General features: G+C 45.8%; 1 protein-coding gene across 1 annotated transcript in view; it reads right to left on the bottom strand.

Annotated features, from left to right (window-relative positions):
* Positions 1–27216, bottom strand: part of LOC121444590 (tubulin-specific chaperone D-like) — a 148370-nt gene that overhangs the window by 16402 nt on the left and 104752 nt on the right. Inside the window, exons 17-27 of the mRNA XM_041646431.1 lie at positions 26348–26433; positions 16669–16749; positions 15051–15124; positions 14277–14394; positions 11895–11955; positions 10444–10466; positions 5679–5710; positions 4080–4142; positions 3031–3107; positions 1304–1385; positions 644–762 (exon numbers count right to left, since the gene is read on the bottom strand). Coding sequence (XP_041502365.1) covers positions 644–762; positions 1304–1385; positions 3031–3107; positions 4080–4142; positions 5679–5710; positions 10444–10466; positions 11895–11955; positions 14277–14394; positions 15051–15124; positions 16669–16749; positions 26348–26433 — 816 coding nt within the window. The remainder of the gene's footprint in view (positions 1–643; positions 763–1303; positions 1386–3030; positions 3108–4079; positions 4143–5678; positions 5711–10443; positions 10467–11894; positions 11956–14276; positions 14395–15050; positions 15125–16668; positions 16750–26347; positions 26434–27216) is intronic.

Genomic DNA, 27216 nt, shown 5'->3' with positions numbered 1-27216 from the left:
TAGTGTTTAAACTCAGAGGGGAAAAGTGCATGGTCTCCAGAGTCAGGCTGGAGGCACGCCCAGGTCTTAGACAAGGACAGGTGATAGAGGAGATGCGGAGAAGGAAAGACGATGGGGAGAGAGCAGGCCACACCAAAGCAGAGGAAGCAGTGTGAGAAAAATAATAGTACATGATATATTCTTCTATGGCACAGGCAGAAAAGAAGCCCATAGGACACCAGGCTGAGACAAGAGGCTGGCAGCCTCCAACCATACCCAGCCTACCTCCCACCATGACTACCAACAAGGTGGGACACAAGGCACATAAGGAACATAAAATTTCATAAGAAATTTTAACTACATGGCTTTATTATTAGGGAAATAAATTGAGATGGTTACAAGAATAGAAGACACATGCCAGCACCAGCTTCTGCACAGAGGCTACCATTTTCTCATCAGGAAGCCAGTTTCTTCAGACAGAGCCTCCTACCCTACAAACCTGAGCACAGCTCTCTATGCCTTGAAGGAGCAGTCAGCAGCCATTGCTTTCATGGCCACGTGTGCTAATACTGAGAATTCCCGCATCAAATTCCCAAGCAGAGGTGTGCGGATTACTTGCCAGCCCTTCCCATCTGTGCCCCCTCGGTGCTGTTGGGACCCTCACCTGCTGCAGATGGCCCCTGAGAAGGAAACCTGGAAGGGCACCCAAGGCTGAGGAGAAGCCACAGCGGGTCATCTCCTCTGGGCTCTGGAGCTCAGCAAGGTACTGTGGAATCAGTTCCCCTAAAAAGAAAGAAATATTTAGAAGTGGCCTGTGTCTAGTGGTGCCCCTCAGAAATACAAGTTAGATGTGTAAGGTGAACCAGGACAATGATGCAGACATACCTTCAAAGTGAAAGATAAGCTATAAGAAAATTTGTATAAGGTGGTTTTAAGGTTTCCTTAAGATTTTTGTTGTTGTTATTGTTGTTTTTTAAGACAAGGTTTCTCTGTGAAATAGTCCTGGCTATGCTGGAACACACTCTGTAGAATGGCTGGCCTAGAACGCACAGAAATCTGCCTGCCTCTGTTTCCCGAGTGCTGGGATTAAAGGTATGCACCACTACCACTAGGTTCCTAAGATATTTTTCCTTTATGTCTGTGTTTTGTTTGTTTGTTTGAGACAAAGTCTCTCTATTTAAACCAGGCTGGTCTTGAACTCACAGTGCTCTCCTCATCTGGCATTAGGGAAATGTATTACTGCTAAACCTGGCTTTCATAAGGAATTTTAACTACCTGTCTACACTATGATCCCTGCTATAGGCCCAGCATACAGCACACTTACTCTCAATGGTAACATCTGCCTCCCCAGCCTCCTTCATGTAGTATTTGTTGCAGAGGGCGGCCAGGGCCGAGACAGCTGCCTCCTAAAACAGAAGACATGAGTGAAAAAAGGGTCTAAGAAGTCCTCAGCCACAGATGCGTGGGCCACTGCAATCTGACAGTGATTATGTTTAAAAACAAATTAAAGTATGTCATTGCCACAGTTTCTCTAATAAATCTTCTGACTCTCCAGTGTGTCTACCAAACCTGTCAGATGTATCAATCACCTTAAATTCTATGCACTAGTAACCCTAACGTGAGAACTCTATTTCTTCCAAACAGTACAATTCTTATGTATTCCTATATGGCACAGTTAATGTAAGACAAAACATGCTTCTCTTCCCAGCAGCAGCAATGTGGGGATTGAGTGTCTGTTTACAAGGACAAGGGGCTCAAGGCGGCCCTGGTAGAACCTGGTGTTATAGTAATAAGGGCGGCGGGGCTGCGTCCCCAGCACCCCAGCCGCCCGCACGGCTAGCTTATGCCCGAAATAACAACACACAAACTGTATTCACTTAAACACTGCTTGGCCCATTCTCTTCTAGGCTAATTTTTACATATTAATTTAGCCCATTTTTAATCATCTGTGTATGGCACCCCAAGGTGTGCTTACCAGGAAGATTCTAGCCTATGTCCATCCTGGGTCGGAGCTTCATCCCGGGAGCGGGGCATGGCGTCTCTCTCAGGCGTCTTCTCCCGAGAGGAGAGCTGTCGAGACTGACCTCACTTCCTCTTCCTCCCAGCATTTTGTTCTGTTTACTCCACCCACAGGGCCAAGCAGTTTCTTTATTGTTTAACCAATAAAATCAACAGATTGATATGACACTCCCACATCATGGTGTAAGGAACAGGAGGGTCCACTGGCATTCCGCACAGAAGTGTATGCAGAACAGAAAGGGTGAGGAACCAATCTTAGCCCCAGTAACCCTGATGGAGACGGGATGATGCAGGGTCACACAAATCAGAAGGTGGCGATGTGGCATCTCCCTAACTCCCCACCTCCCCTCTGCAAGAGATGACTCGACCTCAAATCAAACCTTCCATTCCACCCCTCCCCAACTGAGGAGGGGCAGGGAGAAGATCAGCATGGAGTCCCTCAGAACATCACAGAGTTGCGACACACACTAATTAAGCAACAAAAAATACGATCATGGCCAGTGGGACTCGATTATGGACAGTCTTCAAAGAAAATTCTGAGATATCAACCATGAGACCTCCAAATTTAACCAGGCAGACTGTATTTAACCAGGAAGAATTCCACAGAAACAAAAGAGAAGGAAGTGCAGGACAGGCAGGGGCTCATGCTTCCGCACCTTGTCTGGCACGTCAAACATCAACCATTACAGCCCACGGCCTACGAAATGGGCTGTATGTCACAGCTCAGATCCCGAAAGATGAACATAAGCGAGCATCTAGTTGCTCAATCTCGTCTTCATGTGAATACTTTCCCAACCTGACCTACGGCTACCAGAACTCAGGTGTGACTGGGCACGTTATCACTATCAAAATAGAGAAGAAGACTGGTAGAAATAAAAAGTATAGTGAGGAAGGGTAAAATTCCTGGTTACCATGGTCACTCTAGGCTGCCTGTGTGAACCACGCAGACCCGAAGATGGTGCTGCAGACTGTGAGGTTAGCGCATGAAAGGAGCGCTACAGACAACAGGGGAGAGAAACCCGCGTGGCATACCTTGATCTGCTGTCGGGAATGGCTGGAAACAAGGTGAAGACTTCTAAGAGTGTCATCTATCAGCCACTGCCAACCATCTGGTGAGAAAGCAAAGACAACGGCTAACCTGCCTCAGAGTACTCAGCCGACACTCACAACAACAGACACGCATCCTGGAGAAACTCCAAAGTGAACATTCCCAGACCGTGTAAAAGTCCAAGGGCCCCAGTTCCAGGAGGAAGCCCACCTCAGGCTGCTAAAAGTTAGCTCCCCCACACCCTGCTGCTGCCACCACTGTGTAGAAAATGCCATTCCCTGTAAACCAATGACTTGCACATCACGATAGAGAACTCCTCTTTTGTAACAGCTGCAAGCTTTAAGACATTTTTTAAAGATTTATTTATATATTCATTTATTATGAATACTGTGTTCTGTCTGCATGTGTGCCTGCAGGCCAGAAGAGGGCACCAGATCTCATTACAGATGGTTGTGAGCCACCATGTGGTTGCTGGGATTGAACTCAGGACCTCTGGAAGAACAGTCAGTGCTCTGAACTACTGAGCCATCTCTCCAGCCCAAGTGATCTTATCTTATCTCTTTCTCTTAGACAATCTTTCCTGGTCCTGTACAACTTAAACCTAACTTCAACTCAACTATATCTAATAAATGGACTGGAGATATGCTTGCTCTCTGTTCAGCTAAATAAAATTAGTAACTTTAGACGAGGCTAGAGCAGACTTGAGGGGGACTGCCCTCTGTCTCAGCAATGAGAACCATCTGGGCAATAAATAAGTACCAGGCAAGGAATGACCACAAATTTCCAGGACTGGAGACCATGGTGGCAGGCAGAGCCACAGCTAAGAGCACCAGTAGAGGATTCCAGAAGAACTTCCCACTTCCCTGTCCTTTCTAGAAGAGGGTGGCAGGAGGTGGCAGCAATTCCAAGACAAGATGTACCAATACTGCGGCCCTTTAAACTTCACCCCACCCCAATGAGTTCATCTCTTATTCTGTAACCCAAATAACAGTATTAAGAAAATGTTATCTGTGTCACTGAGGAAAGCACCTACCGATAACGGTGTCGCCTTTAAAGGGCATTCTGGAAAGTGACAAATTCTTTATTAAAATGCACACTGTGGAAAAAGAAAAAAAATTATTTTCCAAAAGTGTATAATCAACACCTAACTCTTCCACCCACCTTCATGCTGGCCAGGCCATAAGCAAATCCAGGCTATCTCCCCAGATGGACACCAGGAAGAAGATACTCCAGACCTAGCGTGATGACCCCTCTTAAAAAGACCTGTGGGAGCCAGCATGGTGCATTTAATTCTAGCATTCAGGAAGAGAGAGGCAAGTGGGTCTCTGTGAGTTCGAGGCCAACCTGGTCTACAAAGTTAGTTTGAGGAAAGCCAGAGCTACTATTACACAGAGAAACCCTGTCTTAAAAAACCAAAAAGGAGGAAGAAAAAGAAGGAAAAGGAGGAAGGAGGAAGAAGGAAGGAGGAGGAGGAGGAAGGAGGAGGAGGAAGAAAAAGGAAGAAGAAGAGGAAGAAGGAAGAGGAGGAGGAGGAGGAAGAAGGAAGGAAGGAGGAAGAGGAAGAAAGAGAGAGGGGGAGCGGGAAGGAAGGAAGGAAGGAAGGAAGAAAAGAGAGAGAGAGAGAGAGCAGGCTGTGGGGGACAGTCCAGAAGACATCTATCTCCCCAAGTATAGTCAGAGTCCACTTGGACTTGCAGAGCAGTTCAAGGGTCAAACAGACAGTTTTGACCGGTCTCAACTAGGGCTACACCAGCACACCAAAACCTGCTTCCCCCGCCCTGCCCCCACACACACCAGACTAGGATATCAGCTGCCAATGTGGCCAGTTCTGGCCAGGATATCTGGAGATACCCCCCTAGACAAGCCAGGAAGAACCTGGGTTTTCTATTACATTCAACTAACTGGGAATATTCATCTGATTATGCTGTGAGATCCCTGTGCACACTAACACAGGATCTGATTAACCATTCTGCAATGGTATAATGCTTTTGTACAATGTAAAGATCTGTCACTTGTATTGGTTTAATAAAACACTGATTGGCCAGTAGTCAGGCAGGAACTATGGGCGGGGCAACCAGTCTAGGAGAATTCTGGGAGAGGAGAGGCTCAGTCTGCAGCTGACACTCAGAGGCAGAGAAAGCAAGATAAGAAGGTACCAAGACACAGGGCTAAACATAGATAAGAATTATGGGTTAATTTAACTTGTAAGAGCTCATTAACAATAAGCCTGAGCTAACAGGCCAAACAGTTTATATATTAATATAAGTCTCTGTGTGTTTCTTTGGGACTGAACGACTGCAAGATCAGGCGGGACAGAAACTTCTGCTTACACCATCCCTTACTCCACAGAACTTAGTATAAAGAGAACATCTGCAGCTGAAATACCCCCAGATCCACCACAGCTACCAGACTTGTGGTATGCAAAACAAATCAGAGCCCCAGAGCTGGGAAATGGAATAACTGGACACAGCAGAGCATGTGCACAGACCACATTCCCATCTTCCTGGGACAACAGCTAGGATCTCCAACAGAAAGAACTGCTACCACTTGGTATTTGGGGGCCTGGCCTGACCTCAGAGTACTCTTCCCCCATACTGGAATGAAGGACAGCAGTTTCTGGCCCCAGACATACCTGCTTGTCTCATAAGCTCTCCTCCCAGACCCCTAAAAAACAAAAGGAACAAACAGTTAAAATCTTTTATACATAAAACATGCAACACCCCTCCAACTGTAACAGTTTCAGTTAGGGACATAGTCTGCCCAAAGTGTGGGCTACATTTCTGGCAAGAAACAAAAATCTGTGGCAAGATCATCCTCTGGCAGACGATCGTCCTTTGAGCTGTCAAAGGAATCTTGGTCACACAGAACCAATCTCAAACGCTGCTTAACCACACTTCACAACAATGCCAGGGTGACCACTGTGTGGTCCAAAGCAGTGGGACACTAATGTTCATCATCACCCAGCCTGCCTTCCAGAAGCCACCCAACCTGGAATGCTAGCAAGCAGGAGCTGGGAAAACAGTACTGGCTTTGGAGGCTCCGGCTTCTGGCCCCAACAGTAACAAGATCTGCCTTAAAATTAGGAAGCCAGCTGGGCAATGGTAGTGCAGGCCTTTAATACCAGCTCTTGGGAGGTAAAGACAGGTGGGATTGCTGTGACTTTGAGGCCAGCCTGATCTACGAAGAGTGAGTTCCAAGACAGCTGGTGCTGTTACACAGAAAACCCTGTCTTGAGAAAAATAAAAAACAAAGCAAACAATTAGGAAGCCAGAGAATACATGTGCTACACAGCAGACTTCTAACACCTCAGGCACCACCACGTAAGTCACATGGGCAGGTGTGGGTGAAGCCCTAATGGAACCCCTGGATGTCCTGTGATGACAGGCTCAAAAGAGACAGAGATGCTTAGCGGGTGAGGCCATGAAGGTCAGAGCCTGCAGCACAGACACAGAGAGTGGCACGGAGCTCTATGTGCCAGGAAGAAAGAAAACACATAGGAGAAGAGGGCAAGATGCTTCTCAGCTACCCAGGCTGAGCACAATCTTCATCAGCTGGGAAGGAAAGGCCATAGCAGGGTCCTCATAGCGACTGTAAATCAGCAGCAGGTTAGCACCGTTCTAAACAACCCAAGCTATGATGCTGTCTTGAAAGTGTTTAAACAAAACCAGAAAAAGTGTGTGCGTGTGTGTGTGTGTATGTGTGTGTATGTATATGTATGTGTGTGTATATGTATGTGTGTGTGCGTCTGTGTGTATGTATATGTATGTGTGTGCGAGCGTGTGTGTGTGTATATGTGTGTGTGTGTGCGTGTACGTGCAGGCACACGTGCATGTATTCCAAATCCAGAAATGTAAATTTTGGGAAAGATGGAAATTTAATGAAGAACTACCAGGAAAACAGGACCACAACTAAAGAAATCAACAACCCAGAAATGTTCAAGCTGATAAAGTTCACACGAGGTCACTAATGCAGCTATCATATCCCTCGTGTTGTCTAAAAGGATGGAAGGAAATGTAAGCAGAGAGAGGACGGAAACTGGGGGAGAAGACACAGAGTGATGTGGGATCCCCTATGTATGTTGTGATACCATTGGTTAATAAGGAAACTGGCTTGACCTGATAGGGGAGAACAGAGCTGGGGGGGGGGGACTAAACTGAATGCTGAGAGAAAGAAGGGCGGAGTCAGAAGCCATGTAGCCCCACCGGAGACAGAACTTTATCTGGTAAGCCACTGCCAAGTGGCCATACACAGATTAATAGAAATGGCTTAAATTAAGATGTAAGATCTAGCTGATAAGAAGTTTGAGTTAATAGGCCAGGCAGTGATTTAAATAATATAGTTTCTGTGTGATTATTTTGGGGCTGAGCAGCCAGGAATGAAACAAGCGGCCTCCTCCAACAACAACAGAGAACATGAAGAACACTTTAAGAATTTGGATATGTAAAAGAAAAACTGTGCCAAATGTAGTTAACAAAAGATTAAAAAGAGCAGAAGAAAAAATTTAACCTAAAACAACAGGAAGCAGGTCTGTGGTACCAGGAGCTGGGGGAGGTATCTACCTCAGGGTGGTAGTTACAGGCTATGACTCTGTAAAAGTATCCCAAACCTTACAAAATTAAAATTGATGAGCTTTCTCATAAAGTTTAATTAATCTACAGGATAAACAGGATAGGAAACCCCTATATCTGTCTTCCAACACGCAGATGAGAATAATAATGAATACACATCTGAAGATATAGACACCAGGCTAGGGCCTCCCCAGCCTCTCACTGCCAGCGACCCTGCTGGAAAATCAGTCTGACCCCTATATCACTCAGAAATACAGTGTGACTGCCAGCAGCAGCCCAGTCATCACAGGGGTCTAGGAGCCTATCTGGGGACTGAGATGGCACTTCTTTGACACCTTGTGGCTTTCCACAAGCTCTCCAAATAAAATCCCATTGTTCTTCCAAATCTCTATACTATTTTAAACGGTCTCTTCTGTAGCTTTAGGCAAACACTGCAAAAATTAAATACATTTTTAAAAACATTACGTGTATGGATGTTCTGCCTGTGTGTGTATCTGTGCACCATCTGCACGTCTGCTGCCTAGGGAGGTCAGAAGAAGCACTAAATCCCCAGAATTGGAGTTACAGATGGTTGTGAGCTGCCACGTGGGTGCTGGGAATCGGACCTTGGTCCTCTGGAAAAGAAGCCAGTGCTCTTAACTGTCATCTCTCTAGTCCTCCAAATTAAATTGTTTTAGTACGTTTTCTGGGGGTCATTTTATCCTACTGCTGTAAAAAATAAAAAAATTTTAAAAATCAAGGCATTTTTATTCAGACCTGGACAAGGTTTAGGAACAGGTCCACACTGAGACTTGTGTGGTGGAGAGTTCTGACAGGATACTCTCAGCTCCACAGAAGCTCTCGGGCACTGCATAGCTCACTGTGTGCACCTACCATCACTACCTACTCTTAAAGGTTTGGAAAGCAGTCAATAAGACACACAGGAAGTGAGGCTTCCCACTTAGAGAGTACAGGACAGTAAGTGCTCAGCCCCACGCCACAAAAAGAAATAACACAGCAAGAAATGAAACAGAGTGGGAGGAAAACGGGGAACTCCTGCGTCTCACAGAACTCAGATCCAGAATATACAGAGCTCTGACTGCTCAACAAGAAAAGGAAGCGGTGAGTATTTAAGAAAGCGAACGAGGGCTGGATGTGGTGGCACACACCCTTAATCCGGCCCTCAGAAGGCAGGCTTGAACTCTGGGTTTGAGGCCAGCCTGATCTACATAGGGAGTTCCAAGATGGCCAGGACTATGCGGAGAGACTGCCTCTCAAAGGGGAAAAGGGATTGAATGAATGGTCACTCGCAGGAGACCACAGGATGCTCAATACCATGTAGTTACTGGGGACACATAAACCACATTCTCAAACAAGACAGGAACATGATCACGACTACAGTATGCCACTGCAGACCACACACACTCAGGTGTGGAGTTGGTTGGGACACAGGTTAAGGGCTGGGTGATCTGCAAAGAAATCTTCTAGTTTCTTAAAGATACACACCTGCCGAATGACCCAGGAAAACTATTCCTCATATACCCAAGGAAAGGGACACACACGTACACACATGCTGATGTGCCCAGCAGCTTCATTCCACACTGCACCCTGAGCTGAGATGACATCCTTCTTAGGAGTAAACGTGGACAGAAAACACAGGTATGATGGAACCACAAAACAGGGAAACTGAGGCAGGTGAGCTGCCGGTAGAAAAGGGCCAAGTGTAGTGGTACATTCTTCCAGCACTCGGGAAGCAGAGGGAGCTCTGCAAATGCAAGGCCAGCTGGTCTACACAGTGAATTCTAGACCTGCCGGGGCAAGACAGTGAGGTCCTCCTGTCTTCAAAAAGAAAGGGAAATCCCTGGACTGGTGAAATGGTTCAGCAGTCAAGAACTCCAGCTGCTTTTCTAAAAAATCCAAGTTCAATTCCCAGTGCCCATGCAGCAGCAACCATCTCAAAGAAACCAGACACCTTCCAGCCTCCTAGGGCCCTGCATGCATTGTTGTCTACAGACACACAGGCAGGCAGAGCATCAATATGCATAAAATAATTTTTTTTAAAAGACCACAGTGAGGCATAGTAAGAACCTACCTAAAATAAAACAAAGCAGAAAAACAGCATACACACTAACAGGAATGAATCCCAAAAACACACTGGAGAAAACCAGACCTAAAGGCTTTACATATCATCCCATTTGCACAGACTGCAGAGACAGAGCACTCGAAGTGGTAGACCCAAGAGTCAACAGCCACCAAAAGCAGAGAGGCAACCCAAATGGGCAGGACACAAGTGTCTTCAATCACAGAACTGCCAAGGGTACACTGAACTGTGGGGTGCCATGACTTGTGACTTCAGCTTCTAAAATGCCTAAAGACACCAAAGAGTTGCAGCCTCCACGCCCTTGAATCCTGGGCTAAGTGGCAGCTGCATATCTTCAAAGTGAACATGTAACAGTTCACAAAGTTAAAAATGTTACAAAGTTACAATGCTACAAAGTAAACATGAAACAGGACAGATGAAGGTTAGCTATTAGCTTAAAAGTACAACAAGGGGTAGCAAAATAGCTCAGTAGCTGAAGGTGCCTTCTACCAAGGCTGACAACCTGAGTTCAATCCCTCCCTGGGAAAGCACAAGACAGAAGGAAAGAATGAACTCCTTCAAGTTGTCCTTTGACCTCCACCATTGCACATGGGACGTGTTTTATACACACGCACATACACACCACACACATACATGCATGCATGCACACACACGCACACAAATATAATGTAGGTGCTTCAGTAAACCAGTTGTTACAGACAACACACATTTCCATTACACACATAAGAAGTTTTACTCTGTAGGCTTACCTATAGAGATGCCGATCATAAAGCTAAAATTAAAGAATGAAAAGTCAGTTATTTAAAGTTATTTAGGTTAATTTGTCATGCATTAAACGGTGGCTATCAGCAACATAAGAATGATGACAGGGAGACAAGTTTGAGCTCTTAGTTGCCAGGGAGCCAGTCAGGAAGGTCAGAAGACAAAGGCCCACCTCATCCTGGCCTCGCTTATGTTTTTCAGGTTCATTTCTCTAAAGGGAAACTGAGGCACACAGACATGAAGAAAGAGGGTGGCCCCTTTCGTCCTGGCCCACTGATCACCACTGATCAAAACTCATCATGCCAAATGGCTCTGGTGTTTTCTGTCTTCAGAAAAACTCAAAAGTAATTTAGTTCATTGTTAGTTCCACCAAACTCTTCAGACATACCAGAAATTCCTACAAAAACTAAAAGCAGCATCCCTGTTACTACCCACATTCCTCAGAAACAGGAAATCCTGGTTCAGAGGACACAGGGGCTCCATTTTCTCAGCCTCTGCATGGGGCTGCCACCCTCACTTCCAATACTGAGCAAGGGTGCCAGGCTCTGCTTCAAGGCAAAAAATGTTAAAACTAACCAAATGGCCTCATCACAGTCATTATGATCTAAGACAAACCGTTATCATAAAAAGAGGAATAGAAAAATATTTGCAACTGGAGAGGGTACTCAGGAATGTGGAGAAATCTTAATTCCTGGAAAATACCCTGGATTCATACTTTGGTGTGGGAGGTCCTTCTGTCTGTGTGTTGTTGCTTTTATCGGTTAATGAATAAAGAAACTGCTTTGAACCTATGGCAGAGCAGGGCTGGAGCCGGACGAAACTTTACCCATAAGCCACAGCCATGTGGCGATACAAAGATTACTAGAAATGGGTTAAATTGAGATGCAAAAGTTAGCCAATAGCAATCTAGAGCTAATGGACCAAGCAGTGATTTAATTAATATGGTTTCTGTGTGGTTATTTTGGGAGTCTGGGCGGCCAGGAAACAAACAAGCGGTCTCCTACAACAATACTTTTTTATGTCACAGAAGGTTTTGAGAATCTCCAAATCCCAGAAAAGTATACATGCTTCCCATTCCCTAAAATGTACAACATTTGGGATTAAATTTCAGGAGAGTGGAGATTAGGACCTCAGGGTCAAAGGTAGAAATGAAAGGACGTTGTTTTATGGGTACCCAACTCTCCAGAAGGACATCTGATCCCTCAGCTGGGAACTCCTGTTAAGGACCAATGAGACACCAATACTGCCCTGAGACCCACTGATTGTGATACCCATCCAACAAGATGGCTTCTGGCCCCAGAGAACAAGTCTAGTCCAACTACCAATTCCAGATAAACTCCCACAAGGGTAATGTTGGTGGAGAGAACCCATCATGTCCTGGTCAACGAGGTAAGCAGACCCTGTCCAGGTGGAAGAGGTTCAGACAGACCACACAAACCTGCTGGTGGATCTGCTTCAGGCTCTGCACTGCCTTCTCATCCAGATAGTCTGTGACGGGCCTGCAGAAAGAGAAGCACAGCACTGAGTTCAACAAGATGAAGCCAGAGCTCAGGTTCACAGTCAAGAACACAAACTCAGAAAGATCAGCCTTGTCCGTGCTCCCACAATCCCGGGAGATCTCCTACTCCTGCTTGTATGAAAGCTGTGCTGACGGCTGGAGAGATGGCTCAATGGCACTGTTGCTAAGCCTGGGATCCACGAGGTAGAAAGAAAGGACTGAGTCCCCTTCAGGTCGTCCTCTATCGTCCACATCTGCATCACAGCAAACTCATGCCCACACGTGTGGCTGTAAGTTCAATATTTTTATACATATGCGCATTTTTGCCATCATGTGTATGTGTGTCTTTTGCCATCATGTGTATGTGTACCATATGCAAGACCGAGGCCCATGGAGTCCACAGAATGTACTGGGAATCCCTAGAACTGGAGTCACAAAGATCTGTGAGCCATCACTCGGGGGCTGGGAACTGAACCCGGGTCTTCTGCAAATGTTCTTTACTACTAAGCCATTGTCTCCAGGCATTAAATTTAATTTAAAATAGAAAAAAAAAACCAAATAATAAGAACATAAGCAGAGAAGGGAAGACACCCACTATCAATCTCTAGCCTCCACATATACACATATGGACAAGTACATCTGTACGCGCATGCACACACACACAATGCTGGTTTCGGCAGCTGGGTGCTATCTTTATGCTCTGACCTATAGCCAGTTTGCTGAAGACACAACCTTATGATCAGGACAGAAGTACCCTTACTGAACACTGGGCCCCTGCTGACACCGTGGAAGTCCCCTACAGTGACATGCTCTGAATTAATGCTGTAGATTGAGCTATGGCATGTGCCAGGCAGAGCCAAGCAGTGTCAACTACCTGTGGTGCCACTGTGTTTCAGGCCTAACTATGCACAGCCACAAACACCCTGGGGATCTGATATCTATTACTTGCTAGGCTGAGCTTTGTGGTAACTAACTCCAGCACCCTGGAGATCTAGTCTGCTAGGTGCTAGGCAGAGCCACACAGAGCCCCGATGCCCTGGAGGTCTGAAATCTCCTTTGTGTTGAACAGAACCATGTAAAGTCCAACACCTTGAGGCCTTGTATAAACCCAACATCTTGGGAATGTGTCTCAAAGGTACCATGTCATCACAATGCACTGCTGAGACATGTCCTGGCCCATGTGCCTTCCACCAAGGACAGCAAGGTCTTCAACATTAGGTGACCATTCCACCCATACAGATTGTGAGCTGTGTTCTGAGGCCAAGGGACAATCAACCTCCTTGGGGCTGATAGGTAGGAATGAGGTCCATGCTGTCACCCTGGCCCAGGGAGCCACCTACACACAGGAAAAGACTTAAGTACAAGTTTCAAGCTTGAACCTAAGGGCAGGTCATAGATGGCACTGTGTCTATAAGATCTTATTTTTGAGGAATCAATTGCACAGTGACATAAGGAAATCACACAGCTCTTGGAATGCACCACGGTGCATGGTCCTGAGTTTTTGCTTTGTAGTTATATTATAAATAAAGCCAATGCGTGGGGGGTGGGGGGGAAGATTCCCAAAGAAAACTTCCAAACTTGTCTTTTTTTTTTTCTTTCTGGGTTTTTCTCCAGACAAGGTTTCTATGTGAATCTCTGGCTATCCTGGAACTCATTCTGCAGATCAAGCTGGCCTCGAACTCTGAGATTCACCTACCTCTGCCTCCCAAATGCTGGGATTAAAGCTGTGTGCCACCACTGCACAGCCCAAAGTAGTTTAAATTACTCAAGTGACAAATGGGGACTGAGGAGATGACGCCTTGCCACACAAGTCAAACAACCTGAGTTCAGATCTTCAGAACCCAGGTAAAAGCCAGACACAGTGGTGCATCTGTACATACCCCCAGAGCATCATCTGAAGCTCACAGGCAGCTTGGTGAGCCGCAAGGCGGACACCGTCTTCAACAAGGGGGACCATGAGGAAGACGTTCAAGGTTTCCTCTGACATACATGTGCTCTGTGGCACACACGTGTGCATTGATACACATTCACACACGGAATGGTAACTGAACTGCTCAGTGCCACCCCTGAACAGGTGGTCATTGCTCTTGCTGTCTGAGTCCTTGGGATGAAGAGGGGAATCTAAACAGCAGAGGCAGCAGAGGTCCCTTACAAATGCCAACCAGCAGCCCTTCCCTGATAAGAGAGAGTAGTCCTAACCACCGACAGCCTCAACATACAACGAAACCCAAAACACACAAATGATCAACCATCAGAGCAGACACACTACTCTCCAACCCCAAATCACTACTGTTACCTAGTTTCTCAGATGACATCTCCTACCTGTTGCTCTGTGAAACCAGCTTGTACAGGGCATAGGTGATCTCTGCGCAGGAGAGGATGGCACCATGTCTGGTGTGTAGATCTGAGCTCAGTGTCATCAACAATAGTGCCGGGAAGACTGCAGTGGTCAAATTGGAGAACACACCCGGGACAACTCATTACTCAGAAGCATTTCCTCTGGGGTTGGTCAGGGTCAGCACCCCTGTTTCTGGTGGGCAGAGATCTCTTCTGGGCAACCAGAGCAACATGCTAGGGCATGGCATATAAATCAGTACATGCACACAGGCCCCGGGATGCCCAGTGATATCACATCTGCAGATTCTCCCATCTGCACCTCTGCCCCACAGATGGTGGTAGCACTCTGCCTGAGGGCAGCAGGCAGATCAAACGCCACACAACCATAAAAGGTGACAGGCACTTCCATCCTTCCCAGTGAGATAAAACCTCAGCCTCTGGTGTTTATGGAGGAGAAGACAGAACAGCTCCAGATTCTAAGTCACACCAATCTAAAGGCACTGACAACCGCTGAATCCCCCATCATTTTAACCTACACAATGCAACCCACAGACTCCTTGTTTTGTGGATATCACCTGTGCTGAACGCCACCCAAAGCTGCCTCTGTACAAGCACATTGTGTTTGTCTTGGTACTCTATCCTGGTTTAGCCTACAGCCTACTCTTCAGCAACAGACATAGGACGTCATCTTCATCTACTATGAGAACAGCACATCTTTCTGCTTGTATGACGGCCGTAGGAAGTGGAACACACACCTACCATGAGAGGCCATGTACTCGGGTACTTGTGGGGTCAGGTTGTGCAGCGCTTTTGCAGACAGTTCTCGGATGGCCCTGAGAAGTAACAGTAGCTGTTACAGAGGGGTTTGCACACTCGCTCCTATCGGCTTTATTCAGCAGCCCTGAGATGGAAGCACCCAAGGATCTATCAACAGATTATATATAAGCAAAATATGGTAGATACAATGGAATATTACTCAACCAAAAAGGGAGAGAATTGTGACACTTGCTATGACAAAAATGACTGTTTGTAGCTAGTAGGTTTTTCTACTAACTTTTGTAGAAGGCTTCTTTTGTAAGGCTCTAAAGTTAAGGACTGTTTTAATTTTTAAGGGTCATATATATGAGTCAGAGACCCAAAGCATTAACTATCTGTCCCTTTAAAGAAAAAGCTGATAGCCCATACACAGCAGATTCAATATCATGTTACATTTTAAGACATTTATGAAACATTTCATAATGATAAACACATCAGGAAGATTAAAAATTAGAGGTATACATGTATCTAAAAAGAAATCCAAATCAAAACACAGGAAAGAACTGACAGAATTAGACAATCAAGCAGATTTCAAAAGTTCAAAAACTTAAGCTAGCTCATGGATTGCATATTTACAATGTAGTTTTAAATGTCTTGTTGGCTCGTAAACTAATATAAAAAGGCAATTTAATTTTAACCTCTGGCTGGGCAAGCCTAGGTGCTCTTCTCCCGATAAGAGAGCTAACATCCCATCTTCCTGTATACCTGGCACATAAGGTCCTGAAGGAAGGGAAGGTTTCCTGGCAAGTGGTCACAGCTAGCCCAAGCGAACAGCTCGGAGGCTTGGGCCAGAGGCTCCTCGCTCCGGAGAGTCCAAAGCAGACTGCACACAGCTATACAAGCATAAGCCGCAGCCAACAAACATTTGCAAGGCTTTGGTCCTTGGGAAGCTGAAACCCCAGTATCAGAGTCTTTCAACCACAAACACCGCTCTGACACTGGGCTTTGGAAGGGGCACCGCGATTGTACTACTAATTCCCCCAGCATTTGCCCTGTGTTGGCTGACCAGGCCTACCTAGAAATGGTATCAAAACACTGACAGGGCTTACATCTAGGTTACAGTTGCCTTTCTTCTTTGAAGACACATTTACCTACCTATGAAATACCACGATGGCCCCAAAGCTGCCACTGTCATTATGAAAACTACCACTAAAGTCTGCTCAGCTCTTAGGTGACAATATGTAAGATACCTAGGGAGGCCAAGCAGAGCAGAATCGGTATGGAGGCCGGTCAAACGACCAGGAAGACCAGGCTATGCCAGCTGCCTGGACTGCCCTGTCCTCAGGCGATAGCTTCCCTGTTACATATGACAAGCGTATTCAGCAATAATTATTTACGTCTCAGGATTCCCTGACCAACAGCCCCAGAAGTGAAACCAGACAGACCATTAACAAGCATGCCACACACAGGGACTGGGATTTTCTTTACTTATCAGAAATAATTATCTTAAAATAGTTTATCTACAATGAGAAAATACACTCGTGACTTATAAGTTCAATTAAACGTCTCCTGTTGGGGGAAAAAGGGGAATTTTCAGAGAATACAAAACCACAAAACCTACCCATCCCAATGGTTGATTTTCATGGAAACCAAGTGGTCAATCATCGGCTTGGTGTATTCTTGGAAGCCAGCAATAAACACACTGAAAGACATAATATTAAGATCTCAAGAAAGGGGCAAATATGAGCAGGTACAATGACACATGTATAAAACTCTCTTAAGCCATTATTTTATGTATTGAAGCCAGAACCCGTAGCATAAATTCTAATTGGTCTTAATAAAAACCTGGAGTCAGCTATCGGGGTGAAAGCTGAAAGATCAGAGAAGCAGAGCAGCCAGCCACTAGTTCTTACGGAATCCTCAGACCAAGGGGCAACCTTGTCCCTATGAATCCACAGACTGAATGCCGTCTCTTCGAAACAGCATTTCAGATTGAATGCTCAGGCTGAATGCCCTGAGCTCCTGTCTCCTCCTGCCTTATATTCCTCTCTCCACACAGCCATATTACTCCTGTCTCCACCTCCCCAGTGCTGGGATTAGATGTACGTAATCCCAAGTTCTGGGATCACCTTTGTGCGAGCTCTGTTTCTCTTTTAGACAGATTCCAATCTCATGTAGCCCAGGGTGGCCCTGAACTCAGAGATCCATCTGCCTCTGTCTCCTGAGTGCTGGGATTAAAGGTGTGTGGCACCACTGCCTGACTTCTATGGCTACCTAGTGGCTTAACTCTGCACTCTGATCTTCAGGCAAGCTTTATTTGCTAGATCACAAACAAAATATCACTACAAGAACCTTCATGTACTACTCTTGAGAATGCAAACTAAAACAATTACACTCAAAAATAGTTTGGCCATCCCAGCACTCGGGAGGCAGAGGCAGGCGGATCTCTGTGAGTTCGAGGCCATCCTGGTCTACAAGAGCTAGTTCCAGGACAGGCTCCAAAACACAGAGAAACCCTGTCTCGAAAAAGAAAAAAAAAATTGTTTGGCCATTCCTTCAAAAGTAAAATGTACCTACCAGATGACCCTGTGTTACTGTTACTCAAGGCAGCAGAGCATTCATCCAGAAACCATGCCCACAGCTCAGCAGCATACCCAGGGCTGTGACTGGGAGCAGCTCTCTGTGCTCATGCAGCTGATGGAGAAGCAGACTGCTTATTCATCCATGCCACAGGAATGGGTTTTTTGTTTGAAGCCTGGGCTTTACTACATACCCCCTGGTTGACATGGAATTTGCTATGCAGCCTAAACTAGTCTCAAAATCACAAAAGACCAGCCTGCTTCCCAAACACCGAAATTGAAGGCATGCATCATCAAACCTGGCTTTTTGTTGTTGTTTTAAAGATTTTTTTCCATTTGATTTGGCTTTTTGAACTTTTCAGAATTACACACGAGTACTGTATTTACATCATTTTCATTCCACCCTCTCCCCCCAACGCCTTCTGTCCACCCTGACTCCTTTACAATTTCATGACCTCTTCAACTATTAGTGAGTGGGCATGAATAAACACAACCTTCCAAGTGCTGCTGGTCTCATTTAGTATGTGCTCCTTTAATAATACTTAAGGCTGACCTACCAGGGGGCTTGTCTCTGGAAGAGAGTGATTCTTCCTCTGTCAGCAGCCAATAATTGCCTACAGCTCCTCTAGCTGAGCCTTGTGAGTTTCCCCACCTACACTGGACTATGATCTGGGGGGGGGGAGGGGTTCATAGTGCAGGTCTTGTTTATTGTTTCCTGGGTACAGTGCCCTGTCATATACAGAAGATATGATCAAGGAAGATGCTCTGGTCCTCGGGCTCTTACAATCCTTCCACCTCCTCTTCCATGTTTCTTGAGCCTTAGCTGTATGAGCTGTGTTGTGGACAAACCTACTGAGGATGGGTACCAGTGATCAGTTGTTCTCTGCATTTTTACCAATTGTGCATTTCTATGATAGATTCTCTGCTGAAAAAAGCTTTTTGATTTTGGATGAGAGCTGTATTTATCTGTGGATATACGGACAGATATTTTGAAAGCAGTTGGCAATTACACTGGTTCAGAAAAGGTAACAGTTGTAGGCTCTCCTTTAGGGGGACCTCACCAGCCAGGGCAGCTTGGCGAGGTTTACAGTACCTGATGTGGATACAGTTCCTCCCCCCTTTGAGGAGGCCTTAAGTCCAATTAAATTATTGTTCAAGTGCCACTGTGTGCCCTGGGTATTTTCTGCTGTGCTGATCACTGTGGTTCACAGACTTTTCAGCTGCATAGAATTATTAATTGCTTTTCTGCCTGGGCAGCCTGCACAGCACCTTCAGATACCATGAAAGCTAGTCCTCAGGATTATTCCAGGTTAGTTCCAGCTCAATTCCTCCAAGTCCCTTTCCGAAGTGTGCTGCTAAGGACAGCAGCAAAAACCTATTAACTCTGGGAGTCTCTTGTAACTTTCCTGACCAGTAACTCAAAAGGAGGCTTCCCATGCCTGACACTGGGGTTTTTGTTACATACTGTGGTCAGGATGAGAAATGTCCCCACGGTCTCAGGCACCTGAGCAGCTGGTTCCCAGGCGGCAGCGCTGCTTTGGAAGGCTTAGGTTAGACCAGCCTCGCTGGAGGAAGTATGTCACTGGGGTGGGTTCCAAGAGTAAAAGGCCTCACCCACTTGCATTTCACTCTGCTTCTTTTATATGGTTGAGGTGTGAACTCCAGCCACCATACCTGCTGCTTGCTGCCATGATGGAATCTTAGCCCTCTGGAACCTTAAGCCCAAATCATCGTGTTCTTCAATAAGTTGTCTTGGGCATGGTGTTGTATCACGGCAACAGACAAGTAACTGATACAGTCGATGGCTCTTGGGGGAAGCAGTACCACCAAGTGTTATCACGTCATTATTGCATACATGTATGTACGCAACACACTTCTCTATTGTTCATAAATGTTTAAGTAAACATAAAATGCTTCCCTGTGGATTTTCCCATCATCCTTAGTGTCATTGTTTGCTCGTGTTGCCTTTAAAGTCCTTGGATTCTTTGATGATGTTCATGACTGTTCTTTTAAATTCTGTATTCTTGGTTTCATTTTGGTAATTCTCACTTCTATAGAACTGGTGGATCGTGGTGAGTGGTGGGTGAACTGGAGCAACAGAGGTGACTTCAATTCAGAAATAAACAAATGGAACATACTGGATCTGCTTGGGGTAGTGTGCAAGTTGATTTACCCGTCTATGCCTAGGGAATGTGAGGCTGCCATGAATGGCCCAGAGTCCTAAGCAGTCACCAAGGCAGGCCAGCATACAGGCTGTACGACTAAGTTTAAGCCTTGGGGTGGGGATAGCACAGGCCAGCAGAGTTTCAGGAACTCTCCAGACTAAGCCAGCACACAGGATATGCAACCCAGACTAGGTCTGTGGGTGGGGAAGGTGTAGGTGGGCCGGGGTCCAAGGAACTCACCAGACTGGATCAGAGCACAGGGTGTCTGACCCAGGCTAGGCCTTGAGGGTATGTATAGTTTGGGTAGGCTAAGGGTCAGACAGACCCAACAGATCATTTTTAGTCATTTAATGTGTTACAATCTGTGTTAGTATAAACTACACGTGTGTGGGTCCCCGAGGAGGCCAGAGAAGTGTGCTGGATCTCCCGGAGTTTGTGTTACAGGCAGCTGTGAGCCTTCTGACTTAAGTATTGGGAACTAAACTCATATCTTCTGCAAGAATAGCAACATTCTTAACCAGAGTCCTCTCTCTTGAATTTCTTGACACAACACATAAAATGAACAAACTGCAAAACAATTATCCTAAGGGAAAGAAATTAAACAAATGTGAAAAGTAATATATAACAGAAAAATAACTTGGTGATGGTGCTCACAACCATTACCCATCTGGCAGTTTAAGTATCCTCCTCTCTCAGCAACAGCAAGCTTCATACTCTGTATGCCTGTAACATGCGTTAACTACACATCAGTAAGGCTATGAAAAGTGTACAGAAAAATAGGCACAGTTGTCAATTTACACTAAAAAATATAAAGGAAACAAAACCCAAATTTAAAAAAAAAAGGCCTACATTTGCCTAGGAACATCACTAAAAAAGAAATAAAAATCCAGTAAGCACATGGAAATATGTCCAACACAGGACATAAGCAAAGATGAAATGCTCTGAAAGGAAAGATGTTCAAAGACGGGCTGCTACTGATCTCAGAAAGGTATGGAGAGGCCAATGTGAGTGTGGTTTACACATTCACAGTCCTGTACAGAGTAAAATCGCCACAAATTCTCACGCCCTTGTGTAACAGAATTAAATACACATTCACATAAAGATTTCTAAGTGTTTACAAGTGCCTTATTCGTCAGAATAACAAATTGAAAAATGCTAACCACTGACCAGCAGGCACCCAGCAGGCAGGCACCCGGCAGGCAGGCTACATGCACCACAGCAGCATGGACACACACCACAACACACAATACAGAGGAATCGCGGTGTTCAGTGGAAGAACTCAGACAAGGGAAAGCTCACTCTTCAAGTAATATGAGAGAACACAAAGCACCTGCACTCAGAGCGAGGCAGAACAGATCACAGAGAGAGTGGGAAGCCTCTGCACAACGGCGAAAGTATAGTTCCCTGGGAAGGTACACTGTCAGCACCTGCTAAACTGTACAATAACAAGAGACACACTGTAGGGTGCAAGGGAAGCGGAAAAAAGTTACAAGGCTGAGGGTCCAGCTCAAGGTGTGAGAGCTCCCCTCGCAAGCTTGAGGGTATGGGTTTCCTCCCAGAACCACTGGAAAACAACTCTTAGAAACAACAAGGCAGGGCTTAAAAACAATCTACAGGTGGGATGGATCTTTCTAATTTAGGAAAAAAAAAACTAGAACCGTGTAAGAAGTTAAAGTATTAAAACACAAACTTAAAGCTCTAAGAAAAATGTCTTTCAGGAAAAAAAATAAAAGTCAAAGCAAACAAACAAAGAAAACACACACACACGCACAAAGTATCTTCTGCTGGTATCACAGCAGACTTCCTTGAAATAATCAAATTCTTCCACTCAATAAGGACATCCATCCATAAGAAAAATCACCAGGAGCATCAAGGGCAGTGCATACTCAACCTCCAGAAGCTAAGCTCAATGCAGGAAATGAAAAAGAATTTAATGCATCTGCCAAACGACTACCGAGGGCTTACCACGGTCAGGAGCTGAAGGACCCACTGTGGACAGGGCAGCCCTGAAGACTACCTAGGGCTTGCACACGGTATTAAACAAGCACTCTGGTGAGAGCATGCCAGGGACCACAACTTCACTTTTGATATTTTCATGTATAACACACAAGTAAAAAGTTGTTATCAACCATGCAGCATTTATGAAGACTGACTGGCCCCAAGGATCTGCTGAGATCAGTGTCCAGACACAGATTGCTGTGCTTCCACTCTCAGGAAACATATACTAGCTAAACAGTGGACCAAAGATGCCCCTCACCTAGCCAGCCAACCTGCCCATATGCAACATAAGCAGACTCTCAGTAAACTGTTAACAGGAACTCCTGCATGGGACCAGGAGATGGAAAGAAGAAATAAGTGGCTTTTCCTAGGAGATAGGAATGGGGCCACATCATCAAGGACCTTGGCTGCAAGGTTCTATGGCTTGTCCCTTGCATACACAGAAGCCAGGTTCACACCCAGTCAGCAACGCTAAAGCCTGCAGCAGGGTCAAGGAAGGGCAGGATTCCAGAAAAGTGGACAAATAATTTGTGCCTCACAGAAGAAGGGAGCAGAGAGAGGAGACCAGACCACCAGAGGCCACTCCTATCTCTGCCACCAACTAGCTGTGACCTTATGGATGACAAGCCTGAACCTTGGCCCAAGGCAGCAATGAAGCCATAGGTAGCATGCAGGGTACTGGGAGGGGGGAGACAGACACAAAGGTACAGGAAGGGAAAGGAGCGAGCTAGCATAATCTAAGGAAGATGTCAGATGCCAGGGTGGCGGGACAAAGCATTAAATGGGGGTCGGGTAGCCAGGGACAGGAGGAGGACCAGAAGGGGACACATGTTTGAAGCTGATGAGGGATGTGTAAATGGCAGAATTAAGACACCCAGCACTATGAGGACAAGAAACGGAACAGAGATGATGGTTTAGGCAGGTGGAGGCACTCCATCTTGAGGTCGCCTTGCTTTGAGTGACTTAGAGGACACAGTATATGAGATTCCTGGAAAACAAACTACTAGATAATAAAAAAGGTGACAATTTTTCAAACGGTGCTCAAGGCTGGAGATGTTGAGAAACTGACAAATGGACCGAGAAAATGGCCTGGCAGAAAAACACCACGTCCAGTGGCCACGGGGGTTAAATCACATAGACCAAAGTTCTTCACCCAGTTAACAGACAGACTTTGGTATGTCCACAGGGACAGTGACAACCCAGCCACATTCCTATGAGGCTTTGTGTTCCATTCCCATGAAGTCCAGGGGTGAGAAACCTGAGGACAGAGCAGGCAAGGCAAACCTTGGTGGACGTCTGGCCACCTCCTAGAGGTAGACACGTCCTCCCTGAGGACCATGAAAAGATTCTGTTTTCCAACTACTCACTTGCCCATGACCCACACGTTACACAAATGCATATTTAAAACTACAGTACAACTGTATGTTATGAAACATGTACTTTTTTTAAAGGTTCTGACACAAAAGCCTGCAGGACACTGAAAGAATATATCAGTCCAGTTAAAAAATAATACAAACTGTTGTATGACGTTTTCTTCTTTTGGTTTTTTGAGGGGTCCGCCACCCAGCTCCCAAATAAATCACGTACCCTGAGGCTTATACTTAGTTATGAAAGCGCAGCCTTAGCATGGCTTGTTATTGCCAGTTTTTTAAAAATTATCTGGACTACCTTTGGCCTCTGAGCTTTTATCTTTCTCTATTTCTATACCTTTCTCTCCTTGTTACTCAAGACTTGCTGTGCAGCTGGTGGCTGGCCTCTGATGTCCTCCTCTCCTTGTTGTCTGGCTCCTCCTTCTCTTTGTCCTTGGCTCTCCTATTTATCCTCTCTGCCTGTCAGCCCCGCCTATCCTTGCTCCTGCCTCGCTATTGGCCGTTCATCTCTTTATTAAGACCATCAGGTGTTTTAGACAGGCCCAGTAACACAGCTTCACAGAGTTAAACAAATGCAGCGTAAACAGAAGTCACACACCTGAAAATAATATTCCCCAACAACAAACGATACCTCCAAACTTTCTAGTGTTATTTCATTTGTATTTTAACAAATAAAACTTGCCTAAAGATCAGAGAGTAAAACTGCCACACTGGTCAGCCCAACAGACCAGGCAGTGGTGACACACACCTTTAATCCCAGCAGCCACACTAATTTGCCACGGAAACTGGGCAGTAGTGGTGCACGCCTTTAATCCCAGCACTACAGAGGGATATAAGATGGGAAGAGAGACTCAGTCTCATTCTAAGGGTTCCTAGAGGCAGGACCACCATTTCGGACTTAAGTAGAGGTAAGAGCCAGTGGCTGGCTGTTTTACTTTTCTGACCTTCAGGCTGAACCCCGGGGGATATCTGTCTCTGGGTTTTTATTAATCATGCTACAGAACATCTGAGAAAGAATATGAAGAATCCTCAAATTCCCACCAGGCACAGAGCCGAGGGCCACGGGCCTCACTATGTCCTTCACCATGTGAATGCTACAGATTTGCTCACACCACGATACATCAAGACATGTGCTGAACACGCACAGTCTACCATGCGTCTTCAACACGCAAAGGTGAGCACCAGCTCTGGGTCTCACCAAATATCTTCCCAAGGGACCTTCCTCCACTTTTGATTCTGGTCCACAGAGCAGAACACCTAGCTCAGAGGAAGCTCCTCTGTAATAGCCTGGATCCTATCCCAATTGAGGACTGTCCCAGGCCCCCAAATTCAACACAGACAGAGCAGAGGGCCCAGCCTTTCCCAGTACCCATCAAGCACGTAGTCCCTTCCTTAAATCCTCATTGTCTAGTACCCCAATACCACTTGCTTCGTGGACCAACTTCCAGATGACTTTCCATTCACCACACAGTGCTGAACAAGCATATTGCATTTGGGGGTTGTCTTAGTTTGGGTTTCTACTGCAGTGACAAACACCAGGCCCAAACCAACGTGGGGAGGAAAGGGTTTACTTGGCTTACACTGCCACAGCACTGTTCATCGTCAAAGGGGTCAGGACAGGATCCCAAACAGGGCAGGAATCCGGAGAAAGGCGCTAATGCAGAGGCCATGGAGGAGTGTCGCTTACTGGCTTGGCCCCATGGCTTGTTCAGACTGCTTTCTCATAGAACCCAGGACCACCAGCCTAGGAATGCCAGTACCTAATGGGTTTGGGCCCTCCCCAATCAATCACTAATTAAGAAAATGCTCTACAGGATTGCCTGCAGCCAGATCTGTATGGAGACATTAATTGTGGTTCCCTCCTCTTGGATGACTTTAGCTTTTAATTGACAATAAAATTATCCAGCACAGGACCTCGGAGCACACTATGTCCCTGCTTGACCCCACACCTGGCTCTCAGTCACGGCCTTCTACAAGCCCAGCACCTGCTATTATCCCTGTAAATCCTACCCTCCAGGATGTAGTCAGGGAGATGAGACCCTGGTCAGAGGCCCTGTGCAAGGAGGCAGTGAAGCCTGCTAATGGGCGGTCCTCAGAAGACAGCAGCTGGTCTGCTGCTCAGACCAGAGCATCACATGGGCCCAAGGTGCTGGAGAAGAAGCGTGCTGGGGCTAGGTCATGCTCTTTGTATTTTTACAGATCGGAAATAATAATATGGTTAAGTTTTAAACTGATGTGGAAGGAAACCTTAGCAACAAGTAGAATTTTTCTAAGTCCAACTTAACTACCATCTATTTTACCTAGGAAACTCCAGAAAAGGGGTCACAGAACTTCACATACAAAATCAAAGCGCTAATACTCAGCAAACAAAGAACACAAGGACACGAGACATGAAGCCCTGGGCCGAGGGGCAATGGCATGCAGCGGTGGGCACGCGTGGTTACACGCTTCCTGGGTGGGTTGACCACTTTTTGATTTTAGTTATTTAGTTGTTTGTTTGTTTGTTTAAAGTCTGTCAAGGCTGGTTATGGAGACGTGTAAATTCTGCACAGTCTGCACAGCAGGGCTGTTAGGAAATCTACCCCCAGGGCATAAAATAATCAGGAACTTAAAAAAAATGTACTTGGCATGTCTCTCCTAACTCACATCAACTAAACTACTTCATAAAGCATCCCCTTTTCACGTTAGCATTACAGTGCAAAACTAGTCCCTAGTACTTAAGTTATGCAAGTAAAAATAATTTGATGTGATTTCTGAAAACAGCAGGTAAGGGTGTTAAATATTTATTCCTTGACCTGATTTCTTAATCTATCTTACTGATCTGATAATCAGATAATTTCAACTTGGACACACTTTTTTTATTAAAAAGAGAAAAAATGCACAGTCATTTCTAATCCAAAATGTCATTTTGAGAGACCAATACATTTGTTACACCTGGTGGGAAGGACATGTGTAACTGTGTTTGTGGCTACTCCCCGTATGGTACCAACCCCGGACAGTGACGTGTGAGCACACACGTGTGTACCACGGAGTATAAAACTGGTCTGAAAACACTTCAATTTGTCCTTCCTACAACGTAAGTTATGTCCACACCAAGGAGACCACAGTATAATGAACCAGGGAACAGCAGAAGCTGATGTTTGACACCCAAGCCTTATTACAGTTGTGTTACACACGTTAAAACTTACCTTATCACAAGGAAACAGTTAGATATGTTTCCAACTGCAAAATAGTCTGCTGTCGTCAAAATATCAATTCCATGAGGGAAAGTACCCTGAAAAAAGTAAAAGTGAAGAAAATAGAGAAGTTGAGAAATGGGACCTGAAATCACTGGTCACACGCTCACAACAGAGTGGCTCAAGCTGAGCCACACGGCTCATGGGTGCCCAGATGGTTGTCAGTGTTCATCCTGCCTGCCTGGCCAGACGCTGCGGGTAGTACAACTCATTCTTCAAACCCACTGTTTCAACTTCAAGTGCTATAAAAGTCCTTCCTTTAAAAACACAGTGGGGGCCAGGCGGTGGTGGCGCACACCTTTAATCCCAGCACTCGGGAGGCAGAGGCAGGTGGATCTCTGTGAGTTCGAGACCAGGCTGGTCTACAAGAGCTAGTTCCAGGACAGGCTCCAAAGCTACAGAGAAGAAACCCTGCCTCGAAAAACAAACAAACAAACAAACAAAACAGACAAATAAACAAAAAAGTACTGGGTCCCAACTCTTGGAGCTTGGTCCCCCTTTCTGGTCACAAAGACAACAGCATAGCCGGGCGGTGGTGGCGCACGCCTTTAATCCCAGCACTCGGGAGGCAGAGGCAAGCGGATCCCTGTGAGTTCAAGACCAGCCTGGTCTACAAGAGCTAGTTCCAGGACAGGCTCCAAAACCACAGAGAAACCCTGTCTCGAAAAAACCAAAAAAAAACAAAAAACAAAAACAAAAAAAACAAAACAAAAAAAAAACAAAGACAACAACATAGCCCTCAATTCCACAGCTGTTTGTTGGAGCAGAAAGCCAATGAAAGACAGGCAAGCCCCTGCCTGTCTCTGAGACGTGGACCTGGG

Source organism: Microtus oregoni, unplaced genomic scaffold (assembly GCF_018167655.1).
Source record: "Microtus oregoni isolate MIOR12 unplaced genomic scaffold, Mior012 000134F_ref0000037, whole genome shotgun sequence".
NCBI lineage: Eukaryota > Metazoa > Chordata > Mammalia > Rodentia > Cricetidae > Microtus > Microtus oregoni.
Note: the sequence above shows the minus strand (reverse complement) of the source record. Positions and strands in the feature narration are given on the sequence as shown.